This window comes from Ranitomeya variabilis, chromosome 5 (assembly GCF_051348905.1).
Source record: "Ranitomeya variabilis isolate aRanVar5 chromosome 5, aRanVar5.hap1, whole genome shotgun sequence".
Lineage (NCBI taxonomy): Eukaryota > Metazoa > Chordata > Amphibia > Anura > Dendrobatidae > Ranitomeya > Ranitomeya variabilis.
Window position 1 is genome coordinate 244,888,113 of NC_135236.1, and position 13,684 is coordinate 244,901,796.

General features: G+C 39.2%; 1 protein-coding gene across 1 annotated transcript in view; it reads left to right on the forward strand.

Moving 5' to 3' along the window:
* Positions 1–8,413, forward strand: part of LOC143775612 (proto-oncogene Mas-like) — a 64,557-nt gene extending 56,144 nt beyond the window's left edge. The window contains exon 2 of the mRNA XM_077263955.1: positions 1,226–8,413. Coding sequence (XP_077120070.1) covers positions 1,303–2,256 — 954 coding nt within the window. The 5' untranslated portion in view covers positions 1,226–1,302 and the 3' untranslated portion in view covers positions 2,257–8,413. The remainder of the gene's footprint in view (positions 1–1,225) is intronic.
* The last annotated feature ends 5,271 nt before the right edge of the window (positions 8,414–13,684 follow it).

Genomic DNA, 13,684 nt, shown 5'->3' on the forward strand with positions numbered 1-13,684 from the left:
ATCATTGCATTTGTATTTTTTTAGCTAGGTTTTGGTATTTTGGCTTGTGTTTCATTTACTCCTAATTCTTCTATTAATAAATAATACAGATAATACAAGTGCTTCTCACAAAATTAGAATATCATCAAAAAGCTACTTTATTTCAGTTCTTCAATACTAAAAGAGAAACTCATATATTATATAGAGTCACTACAAGCAGACTGATCTATTTCATGTGTTTATTTCTGTTAAAGTTAATGATTATGGCTTACAGCCAATGAAACCCAAAAGTCATATCAGTAAATTAGAATACTGTATAACACTAGCTTGAAAAATGATTATAATAAATGAAATGTTGGCCTACTGAAATGTATGTTCAGTAATTGCACTCAATACTTATTTGGGGCTCTTTTTCCATCAATTACTGCTTCAATGTGGCATGGCATGGAGGTGATCAGCCTGTGGCACTGTTGAGGTGTTATGAAAGCCCAGGTTGCTTTGATAGCAGCCTTCAGCTCATCTGCATTGTTGGGTCTGGTGTCTCTTCTTCCTCTTGACATTAACCCATAGATTCTCTATGGGGTTAAGGTCAGGTGAGTTTGCTGGCCAATCAAGCACAGTGATGCTATTGTTTTTAAACCAGGTATTGATACTTTTGGCAGTGTGGACAGGTGCCAAGTCCTGCTGGAAAATGAAATTTCCAGCTCCAAAAAAGCTGGTTGGCAGAGGGAAGCATGAAGTTCACTAATATTTCCTGGTAGACGGCTGTGCAGACTTTGGTCTTGATAAAACACAGTGGACCTACACCAGCAGATGAAATGGCTCCCCAAATTATCACTGATTGTGGAAACTTCACACCAGACTTTGGAAATCAAGGTCCCAGAGTCTGGAGGAACAGTGGAGAGGCACATAATCCAAGCTGCTTGAGGTCTAGTGTGAAGTTTCCACAATGAGTGATGGACCCTTATTTAATTTGTACATATTTCATGAACAGCATGCACCATATCGAAGAATTTGTAGCAAAATACGGAAATTAATATAAGACAAAAAAAGAAAAGTGACTTAAACATAAATGCAAATGATGAATCAGGGACTGTCTTTCAAAGTGATGATGATTGAGACAGAAGAAGTATCCGTTACAATAAACAGATAGACAGCAAGCAAAACTAGAGCGCTATTCCCTAACAACAAATGTGAATTTGTGCCAATGTCATATTAAGGTTGTGCTTCTCATTTTTTTTTATAGGAATAAGAACATTGACATTCCCCACAAAAACTTGTCACATCTTTGGAAAGTCTAAGTTTCTCTCTTGCAAACTCATCATGGCTGAATCAGGAAACCTTTCAACCAACGGTACTCATCTTTCCTACTCACCCGATAAGGTCTCTTACGCTGTTGTGGCTTGTTTTGCCATCATACTCTGCCTGCTAGGAATGATCGGAAATGCTATAGTGGCCTGGATTCTTGCATTTAACATAAAGAGGACCAAATACACAGTGTATATCCTTAACCTTGCTGCGGCTGACTTTACCTACCTGCTCTTTGTCACCGTCGTCTTGCTGTTGTTGGTTGATACCATGTTAAATGGTACAAATCAATCAAATACGGCATTGCTTGCATTAGAAATAATGTATGATTTTGGATACAATGCCGGTATGCTCTTCCTTACATCAATAAGTATAGAAAGATGCATTTCTGTTCTCTTCCCAATATGGTATAAATGTTACCGGCCAAAACACTTATCATCCATAACTTGTGGGTTCATCTGGCTGCTGGGTGCTCTCCTGTCACTTCTGGATAACTTTGTCTGCCCTCCACAGTCCTTCATGACCTCGACTAAGGAGTGCAGTGGAATCCAAATATTCTCAACAGTCCTGACTTTCGTCATTATCATACCTTTGATGCTTTTGTCCAGTTTTATTTTAATCTATATCATTAAAACATCATCCAGTAAATCCAGACCACCCAAGATCTATATTGCCATAATAATCACAGTTCTGGTTTTCCTCATTTCGGTGGCACCTATCAGATTATTATGGTCGTTGCTCTTTTTCAAGGCATTCACAAACAAAATGTCTGCTGTGGCATTCTTTTTTGCCACCACCTATTGTACTGCTTTCAACAGTAGTGCCAACCCTTTCATATACTTCTTTGTGGGCAGACAGAGGAAGAAGAGGTTTGGAGGTTCCATCAGTGGAGCGCTTAGTCGGGTGTTTAAAGATGATGAAACTGAGCAGACATCTGATGGAAACACGACCAGCATTAGCATGAAATAAAGGTTCTGACTATTCATTTTACCAGAATCTGAGGTTTTCTGCAACACCCTAAGAAAAAAACAGATACCTGTAAAAATGGGTATTTTATCTTGCATACTGTAAACGGGTTACTTGTCATGTAGGTTGAGCTGTTGATACAGTAATTGTGAATTCTACTGAATTTTAGATTTAGAACAGAACAGTACACAAGCAAGAGAAACTAACTGCACTTTATGGCTTTGCTTTGATTTTACGATGGCAGCTTTGATTTTTGCATGTTGGAATTATAAGGACCTAATTGTGTAAGAGCACAGCATGGAGACTGGTAATACCTGCAACTAAAACCTGGATGTTGATTGACAAGACAGAAAAGGTTATATATCACATTTCAAGAAAATGCTCGATCATATTATAAATTAATCCGTTTGGTTGTAACATTTTGTGAAATGCTTTTGAATCTGTACATCATGAAATATTCTATTACATTCACTAAGGAAATATTCTAATGATGTGGCAGCATAGAGTTAAAACATCCTAGCCTATATTTGTCCAAATAGTGCTCACGTTACTGTTTCATAAAGCCGTAAGCTCAAAGAGAGACCATTTCAGTGGAGCTGCAGTATTTATTACAAGTACTGGTGTACTTTGTGAATATGGACTCCCCTTGCTTGGGTGAGCTACTATTGAATTGTATTCATTGTCGTAAAACTGCATTTTTATCTGCATGTACCAACATATTCTTAAAATGCTACTAAGGGCGCAGTCAGACAGCCGTATAACAATGGCGATCACATCACAGTGCATGGACTGGCTGGCGGCTCTCCTGACCCGAGCGTGACTGCTTCATGTATTTCTATGCAGCAGTCTATGCTGCCACTGGCCAGTCCATGCACTGTGATGTGATCATCGTTTGTGTTATATGGTCATCTGACTATGTCCAAAAGGAGAGGTAAAATGCTTCTGGGAAATGGATGGAATGGAGGCACAAGGGCACAGATGTAGAATGAAAAAAGTTTATTTAAAAGATAGAGTATGGGATTTTAGCAGGACCCTGCAGTCTTACTAGTAGTTCATGGCCACCAAACCAAAGCCCTGTGACCTTACTACATGCTGTGACATCTCACCACCTCGTATGACTGCTTGGCTACTGTGATGTCATTACATTGTAGAGCAACACACATGCATGTTGCCATGGCAGCCTAGTAATCAGAAGTGGCACCATGATTGTTGCAAGTATCAGAAGGTCCGCAGTGCTCTGATTCAGCAGCCATGGACAGCCAACATGGTTATTGAACCAGGGTACTGCGAATCCGTTTGCTCAACTTTTGGTTTGAACACTATATAAGGGAACACTAAGTAATTCAAATGTTGTCAAAAACCTACATTTGTGACTGATTAACTGAGAACTCGAGGAAAAGATGATTCTCTGTGTTAGGGCATTGGATAAGTGCTATCCAATGTTTTATCGGATAGCACTCAGACCAATATTGTTCTTTGGGGCAGTGCTGATCAGAGTTTTTTTTCACATGCCAAATCAGCATGAGAAAAAAAATCACAGCATGCTGTGAGTTGCTACGCAAATCGGAAAACACTTACCCATTCAAGTCTATGGGTGCATGAAAAACATCGGACTGTATGTCATCTGAGTGCAGTCAAATTTCCGCAGACTCACAAAATGGAGAAGTTACACCTTTTTTCACCTTTGCTATGATTCTCTCATCCGAGAGAATTGGATTACACTAAGGTAGCACTCGTCTCAAAGTCTACAGTTTTATCCCAGTGTCATTTACATAATTGAACTGATTCTCTCCCATGATAAAATATACTCTGGTGTAACCCCAGCGTTATGCCTAGTGCAGTGTCAATGGGATCGTGCCGAGACTCTCTTTGGCATTTTGTGGATCTGATTCTCTCCCATGATAAAATATACGCTTGTGTAACCCAAATCTTATGCCTAGTGCAGTGTCAAAGGGATCGTGCAGAGACTCTCTTTGGCATTTTGTGGATTTCATTGTCATCCACCACACACCCTTAAAGCCCTGTACTAGATATCAGGTAGGATCGGTTTTTTTTCCTCAATTACGCATACCAAGGAAAAGGAAAGCTATCATCAGAAAATGACTTATTGTTTAAACCAGTTTTTTGTATTAAAAACATTTTTAAAATATTTAATTTTTTTTTACATATCACAATGTGTATTAAAAATAAAAAAAATGAAATCTTTCATTTTTCACATTGGTCCCTAGGGCTTTTTTAGGCTCTAACTTTTGGTTGTTTCAGGAAGCAACACATGTACATAGCTACAATGAACAGGCTCCAACCCTATATCTTTTGTATTGAAGTATCTAATAAACTTGCACAAAAGTCAAAGGGAAAGGGAAAGGAGCAGGATCAGCTGTGACAAGGCCTATTATGAATGGCTGATTCTGTTATCAGCTGTGTAAAGAGATGTTATCTGTCATGGTAAACCTCCCTCTGATGATAAAAAATCAGCTGAAAATTCTGTCTGAAAAAACATGAAGTATGAATCAAAAAAGCCTATCTGGCCAGCGTGAAAATTGCAAGATTACATTTTTTTTAAAATGAACACTGTGATATAGAAAAAAAAAAAGGATTGCCATAAAGTCAACACAAAAACCATAATCAAACATTAGGTCTTTCTCGATGAAAGTTTTAAGAGAGAAAACCTGTGAGATAGGTCCTATAAATACAGTCAGTAGCATAAATATGGCTTTGATAATATCTCATTTATGTTTATTAGTAATCAATGTCATAGAACACAGATGTGAGTGAAATTCACTCTCTTCTATGCCTTTTGAACTCCAAATAATAAGATTTGTTTTACAAGAGCTCAGGAAATCAATACAGCACAGCTTTGTATGGTGTACTCAGGATTTCTGGTTATTAATGCACAGCTCAAGTTTATGTCGTGTCACTGACAAAGCAAACTTCTGGACAAAAGATATAGCCAATAGAATTTAGAGTCGTGAACAGAAAGGTGAAACTTCTCTGCCTAGCAGCGATAACTACTTGATTACCATGACATAGGTGTTCTGAGACTAGAGGGATACACACAGACAATATGGAGTCTATACTCTCACACAGTTACTACTGCACAGCATATTAGACATGTAAAATGTAGCATTACATTGACAACTTATAACGCATGACATCTTTTGAACGGAATTTACTTTTAATCAGCTGAAAAATGCTGTCCCTAATCAATACAAAGAACATGCAGTAAATGTTGAGGTTTATGACTAAATATTTAGAGTCCATTACTTTTAATGTTATTGTTCTAATGTTTCTAAAGGGCATTTTACTGAAACTACACTTCCGCTTTTACAAACATTAATGTACTGATGGCTTTCATTGCTGCGTAAGCCAATCTTAATGCCTTGCAAGTCATATGTATTTTGTCTGAGAATGTAGCAGATTTATAAAGTAGCTTACACTTTATCACATGAATTTATTTATCACAAGTCGTTTATATGTATGGTATATAATATAGAGAAAATGATTGATTCATCTTTGTCTTTTTTCACACTATCATTTCTACTTAAGTAGTTTATGCCACTATTCTAGCCGTTACAAATACCATTTCCCCTAAGAAAACTTGATGGATCCTATTAAAGTTAATGTGGGATCTGTGATGATTTATTTGTATTTGTTCACAAATAGACTTGGCTTTCTACCAAATCGAAATAATTATATAGGTGGGAAAAGAGCTAAATACATAATTTAATATATTACTTGTGCATTTGTTCATAAATATAGATTAAAATGATGTTTTGTCTTGTGTGAGATTAATGTTAATTTAAATTACTGCTATGCAACTAATTAATTTCATAACTTTGTGGAGTACTACCAATTTTATCCACGCTCGCTTATTAGCAAAGGTACACAAACAGCTACCAGTCATTTTTATATCTTTCATTAACCCCTACATGCACATCAAAGGTAGTGTCCCTGCCTTTGATGTGGGCTTGCATGCCAAGCCCACATCTTTCCCCGCACTTGATGGCTGATTTAATCAACCATCATGTGCCTCTAACAGCTGCGGGTGGAGCAGTGCTCCACTTGCAGCTATTAACCAATTAAATCCTGGCAATTATGGACTGCAGGATTTAACCCTCGTCTGCCAGAAGCACGTCATTCATCCCTCCCATCAGTGCTCCTGTCTCATGACCGCTGAGCGCCGATGGATTGTCATCACAGATAGGGGTCTGCTGATGTGTCCGGCGTTCATAGGAGATAGTGATTTCTGCTTTACATAGCAGGACTGGAGCCCTGCAATGTACAGCACAGGTGATCAGACAATGGCAGCTTCAAGTCTCCTAAGTGCACTATTGAAGAAGTAAAAAAAAAGTTTAAAATATGGGCAAAACGAAAAAACACACAAAACTTCAAATCAATCCCCTTTTGCCCCATTAAATATAAAACAATTTAAAAAATACACATATTTGGTATCGTCGCATTCAGAAATGTCTGATCTATCAAAATATAAATTAATCTGATCAGTAAATGGTGTAACTAGAAAAGAAATCAAAATGCCAAAATTGCGGGGGTATTTTTGCCTATGCAACATTGCTATAAAATGCAATAAGAAGTGATCAAAACATTGCATCTTCCCCAAAATGTTATCAGTAAAAGCGTCAGCTCAGGGCACAAACAATAAGCCCTCACACAGCCCCTGATGCCGGAAAAAAAAATTTAACGGGTTTCTGAAAATGGAGACAAAAATTTACAAATTTCCGAATTTGTTTCCATTACCTAAACAAAAAAAAACCCTACACATGTTTGGGAACTGCATACTCGTACTCACCTGGGGAAACATACCGCCAGGTCAATTTTACTGTATAGTGAACATGGTAAATAAAAGAAACAAAAAACTATTGTGGAATGTAACTTTTTTTTGCAATTTAAAAAATACACTTTGAATTTTTTCCCTGTTTTCCAGTACACTAAAAAGGTAAAATGAATGGGTTGTTCAAAAGTACAACTCGTTCAAAGCAAAAAAAAAGCCCTTATGTGGCCAGAAAAAAAAAGTTATGGGTCTTTGTAGAAGGAGGAAAGAAGAAAAACTAAAAAAAAAATAAGGAAAATGATCACCAGGTAGTCAAAGGGTTTTCATATGTAAAACCAATAAGATCAATTAAATTCAATAAAATGAGAAATGTTTACACCGTCCAAATAATTGAAACCGTTGATAAATATGATAATATGTTGCACTATTTTTACTGTGGTTTTATCTTCAATATTCTATTTTTTTTCATGCACAGCACAAACAAACATAGATGTGAATGTTTATAAATTAAGCAAAACAACACTAAACTAACATAATATATATTTTGGAAATATAATGTTTATTTCAAGGGAATGTACACCTTCATATACATTTCTTTTATTGTTCATTTGCTTCTTAAATGAAGAAAAGCACATGAAGAAGAAGTAAGTGCAGGATAGAAGCTGTGCTGATTTATGATCCAATGAAGACAGCAGAACCCTGGACACATACAGAGCTCAAGTCAAACATGTATTACTGGGAGAGACACTCCCACAAGAAAAAACATTAAACTTGGATGTGGCTGCAAATTGCATCTCAGAGGTCTGAAAATGAATTAAGTAATGAAGATTGTAGACTGAATCTTGATGTAATTTTATTAACTAATGGTAACCACTGATTTGTAAAAAAATATTTCTTCCAAGTCAAAGGTCACTATAACCTTTAAGTCTTTACTTGTCTGACTTAAATAATATGGAAGACTAATGCTGAGGGTACCATATCTGTCATTATTACTTACATTAGATCCTTTTAAAGATACCCTCATATTACTAAACAAGTCAATGCAACAGTTTTCGAAGTCGAGGCAGTAATTTTTTTCCTCAATTAAACCCCATTTAATGTGTAATTATTTAATTACAACCTTAAGTTCAACTATGGTGCAACACCAATTTATTCATTAAAGATGTATATTAGTAGCAAAGCACTCCCACTTTGTCAGAGCTGGGTGAAATTGGTGTGAGAACGCCAGGAGCCACAGAATTTTAGCGCAGACTGCAGTTACACTAAAATTCTGCAACTTTTCAAAGTTTTTTGTAAAAGCTTGGATGAACTGAGCCGAAACTGTTAAAGGGAACCTGTCACCTGAATTTGGCGGGACCAGTTTTGGGTCATATGGGCGGGGTTTTCAGGTGTTTGATTCACCCTTTCCTTACCCGCTGGCTGCATGCTGGCCGCAATATTGGATTGAAGTTCATTCTCTGTCCTCCGGAGTACACGCCAGCGCAAGGTAAGATTGCCTTGTGCAGGCGTGTACTCCGGAGGACAGAGAATGAACTTCAATCCAATATTGCGGCCAGCATGCAGCCAGCGGGTAAGGAAAGGGTGAATCAAACACCCGAATACCCCGCCCATATGACCCAAAACTGGTCCCGCCAAATTCAGGTGACAGGTTCCCTTTAACTAGTGATAAAAGTACAGAACAAGGACCAAGCTGTCTTCAACAGTTCTCTGTTTCAAAGCATGAATTTTTTTTTTATATTTATGAGCCACTGAAAACATGATCTTGTGTATTGTGTAAGTTTAGTTGCTTCTTTTTACTTTTAATAATGTTATTTACTATGTGTTTTATTTCCTGTACACCAAAGACACGCTTCATAGATTCAGTCTCCAAATTTGCACCTAAGAAATGTTCACAAGACTGTATACAGTTTGTCTTATTTCTTATACTTTGTTTTCAGTAATTCTTGAATCAGCACGTGTGTAAGATCGTTTGTTCTGTACTTTTTGTACTTTAATAAACTTTATACATAAATGGACAAAGGAGTTTCATGATTACTTGGCAAACTGACAGAGCACGAATGTGTTCTTAGTCATATGAATGTCAACGTATTGTTTCATATGGATCAGGTTGCTCAGGTAACTAATCAGTCATATATTGACAGAGATTATAATGTATGAACGATGTTTGAGATTCATCTCAAAAGACGGAATACCCGGACCTAGCATAATCATAACAGCACAAGGGATCATGTTGGATAAAGAAGGTGTGATCTTCAACGTGTAGTATTTATTTATTTAATTTATTTATTTTGCTCACTTATATAGCACCATTAATTCCACAGCGCTTTACCAACATTATTGTAGTGAAACTGTCCCCTACGTGTTTATTTTTCTGGATGTGAATTTTATGGCAGAGCGATTAAATATAATATCCAGGAGATGATGGTTTAATTTTTTATTCTTTTATTTAGTGGTAATTGCCTGACACTGCTTATAGTGGAGTTAACAAGAATATTGAATATGATGACCCCACTGGATTTACTTTGCTGTTAAAGGGAAGGTGCCATAAAAAAAAAATTCAACTACTGAAAAAATGTAAAGTATTAATGTTTTATTTTTTTCTTAAAAAATATCATCATTGGTTTTTAATAGAGAAAAATTTGAAAAAATGATACACTGGTCTGGGGTGTATCTCACGTGATGGGATTAGATATACCGGTCTGGGGCGTATCACCCATGCCAATGATGGGATTAGATACATGGGTCTTGGGCGCATCATCGATGCCCATAATGGGATTAGATACACTGATCTGGGATGTATCACCAATGTACATGACGGGCTTAGATACACTGGTCTGGGATGTATCTCGCATGATGGGATTAGCTACACGGGTCTGGGGCGTATCACCCATGCGAATGATGGGATTAGATACACGGGTCTGGGGTACATCATCGATGCCCATGATGGGATTAGACACACTGGTCTGCGGCATATCACCAATGCCCATGATGGGATTAGATAGACTGGTTGGGAGTGTATCACATATGTCCATGTTGGGATTAGACACACTGGTGTGGCGCATGTCTTGCATGATAAGATTAGATATACGGGCCTGGAGCATATCATCCATGCCAATGATAGGATTAGATACAAAGGTCTGAGGCGCATTACCCATACCCATGATGGGATTAGTTACACCAGTCTGGGGTGTATTACCCATACCAATGGTGGTATTAGATACATGGGTTTAGGGCATATCACCCATGCCCATGATAGGATTATTTACACGGGTCGGGGCGTATCACCCATGCCAATGGTGGGAATAGATACACGGGTCTGGGGCGAATCACCCATGCCTATGATGGGATTAGTTACATGGACCTGGAGCATATCACCCATGCCAATGGTGGGATAAGATACACGGGTTTGGGGCGTATCACCTATGCCCATGATGGGATTACTTACACAGATCTGGTTCGTATCACCCATACCAATGGTGGGAATAGATACACAGGTCTGGGGCGTATCACCCATGCCTATGATGGGATTAGTTACATGAGTCTGGGGCATATCACCCATGCCAATGGTGGGATAAGATACACAGGTTTGGGGCATATAAGCCATGCCCAGGATGGGATTAGCTACATGCGTCTGGGCATATCCCCCATGCCCTTGATGCGAATACATACCCTGGTCTGTGACATATCTCGAATTATGGGATTAACTACACCCCAGCCCAGTGTATCACCCATGCCAATAATGGAATTAGATTGGGATTAGATACATGTGTCTGGGTCATATCACACAGGTTGGGGATTAGATACACTGGTCTGTGGCGTATCACACATGATGGGGATACAATACATGGTTCTGGGGCATGTCACGCAGGATGGGGATTAGATCCTGGTATATGGCCCCATCATCCTGGCACCATACATTCAATACATAGAAAAAATCACTTACCTCCCCTGCATTCCCACACAGCACTGCATCCTGTTCAGTGTGTTGAGAGCACATCAGTGTGATGATCTCCATGCTGTGCCCTGAACAGGTTGGCGGTGAGCGGTGGTCAGAGCCAGTACTGTAATACTGACAGGCTGAGATCACCTCTCCCCACTGCCACTGAAGACACCTCACCTGGGAACTCAGCTCCCCATCACTTTGTCTCCCTGGCAGCTCCTGTCACCCTGAGCAGCGTGTACGATCACAGGGGGAAATGACGCCCACAGCAAATGCTATGGGCTACAACAAAATGGGCGCAATCTCCTCCCACAGCTATAACCTGTACAGCCCAGGGGGTGTGTCCAGGTCATAGCTAGAGACAGGATCGGCCTCAAAACAAAAGATGTGGTCGCTCTCCGACCGCAAGCTCTTATTTGCTCAGGGGCTGCCGTAAGTGAGGTATGTAACTGTCCTACTCAGATGGTTATAACCCCTCAAATGACAATGGCAGCCCTTAATGGTTAAAGAAATTAAAAAAACTATTAAAATTGTACATTTAATTTTGCCTTAAAAATAACTGATTATATAATAATAATTATTAATACAAAATTAAGAAAGCAGCTCCTATTTAAACAGCAGGAGCAAAGCTACAGTCTGGGGAGTTATTCACTGTCCACAGATATAAAGGAGCCCCCTCACTACCCTAAACCACAAAAAATATTATTATTAATCCCATTGCCACCAGGAATAATAATCTACTAAACAGGAAGTATATAATTAGATAAGTCTGCTGCCTTCTAAAAACAGAATTGCACTTATCCACAAATGGTATGAGGGATTTATGCTCAGTTCCATTCACTTTGTCTCCCCTGCACCAGTCACTTTGCATGCTCAGAACACACTCTCATAGAAGGGCAGATTTGAGCTTTGATATTTCAAGTGTGATTCTTGGAAAAAAAGAGAAGGAATTTGTTTTGCTGGTGACTTGCACTGGTGGTAAGCACCGCTTTACTCACTGCGGTCATCACACTGCTCTCCCCAGTCACAGACTGTCTAGCTGAGCTACCTCTTGCAGCATTTCCAAAACTGCTGCATCATCCTGCTGCTGGTGAATCTTCACCTGGCTATAGGGAGATGCGGCCAGATTCTGCAGGACCTTAACCCCACTGTGTCCTTTAGAGATTAGCTTCCCTGGCCTATCCCCAAAGAGTAGAGTTTTTTTAGGCGGCTCTTCAAACGATTCCTTGCTTGATTAAAGGTTGTAATTCGATTACTCTCTAGTTTCCTTTAAGGTGCTCTCTTGTATTGTAATTCCTATTTTCTGACCAATCTAGCCTATTTGTTTATACAGATTTCCTTGCTCCTGACCTGGACTACATATATGGAACCTGTGCTGCCTGCCCTGACCTCGCATTGCCTGACCACATCTTTGCCTAGGTCCATCTCTACTTCATACCCATGTCTCTGACCCTCATGTCAGCTGCTGCAGGCCAAGGGACTGCCCCAGAGTGGTACCTGACTATCTGTGGCCAAACCTATCCTCACCATAAGAGGCTTTAGTGAATACCAGGCAGTCACTTAGTTACACCCCTCCAGGGTAAGCCCGGCCTGTGGTGCAGTGCACTCACACCCATCAGAGTTACAGAAACATGTTATTAGAGGAAAACATTACAGTTTTTTTTTTTTTTTCGCAGTAGTGTTGATAAACCTCCCCAAATAAGTATTTAATCTACAGGTTGCTATGGTCTCTGTGGATGCTGTATAATGCATTTCTGACTGATGAAAACTTAAGGAAGAAGTCTGCCCTCATAATTATATGAGAAAAAATGAAAAAAATATCAGAAAATAAAAACAAGAATATGATAAAAAACGATTTTAGTATCTAGTTTGAATTAGCAAAATAATGTTTCAAGGGAATTTGTCCAAACCAACCAACCTGTGGATATCATCTTGTTCTCTGAAAGATAATGTCATTCACATTTACTGATGCATTTGTTGTTTCCTGAATGAAAAACTGCAGTCTTTGTTAATATGCAATTGAGTATTGTAGGGTTTTGTACTCACTCAGCTGCAATTGAGGTAGGCACAGGAAGTGGTTTCATAAAAAAGTCCAGTAAGGTTCATTAAAACTTCATAAACCTGCTTAAGCATAAGCAAAATAAAAGATGGCCTTCTCCGGCACAAAGTGAAAAACAGAAAAAAAACATTTCATATACAGTAGTGTAAGGCAGCCAGGGTGGTAGTAGTGGCAACTGGCTGTCCTGTTCCCACACCCTGGTGCCCCACAGATAGCATACAGTGTCCCTTCGGCTGCATGTGCAGCGTGTGCAGCAGCTCACTTATGTTCACTGTCAGAGTCCTTTCAAGTTCTGTAATCCCGGCTCCGCTTTCCTCAGCTCCACAAAACATCCCAGAGACACAGTTCTTTTCCAACAGTTGTACTTTACTATTCAGTAGGGGATTCATCACATTTGCATCACAAACTTCTCAAAGGGACATCTCCTGATCTCTCCCTGCCTTCCGGCCAGCCTTTATCTCTATTCTTTCGGCAATCCTGGCCTTATTTCTAGACAATCTCTGTCTCTTCCATAGTTCCAGTGTCACCAGCTCTCTGCCATCGTCTCACCCAGTCGTAGACCCCAGATCCTTCTTAGGATGGTCCTTGTTAAGCTGGTGCACGTCAGCACAATCCTCAGCCTGGGGCACCCTTCCTGCTGTAG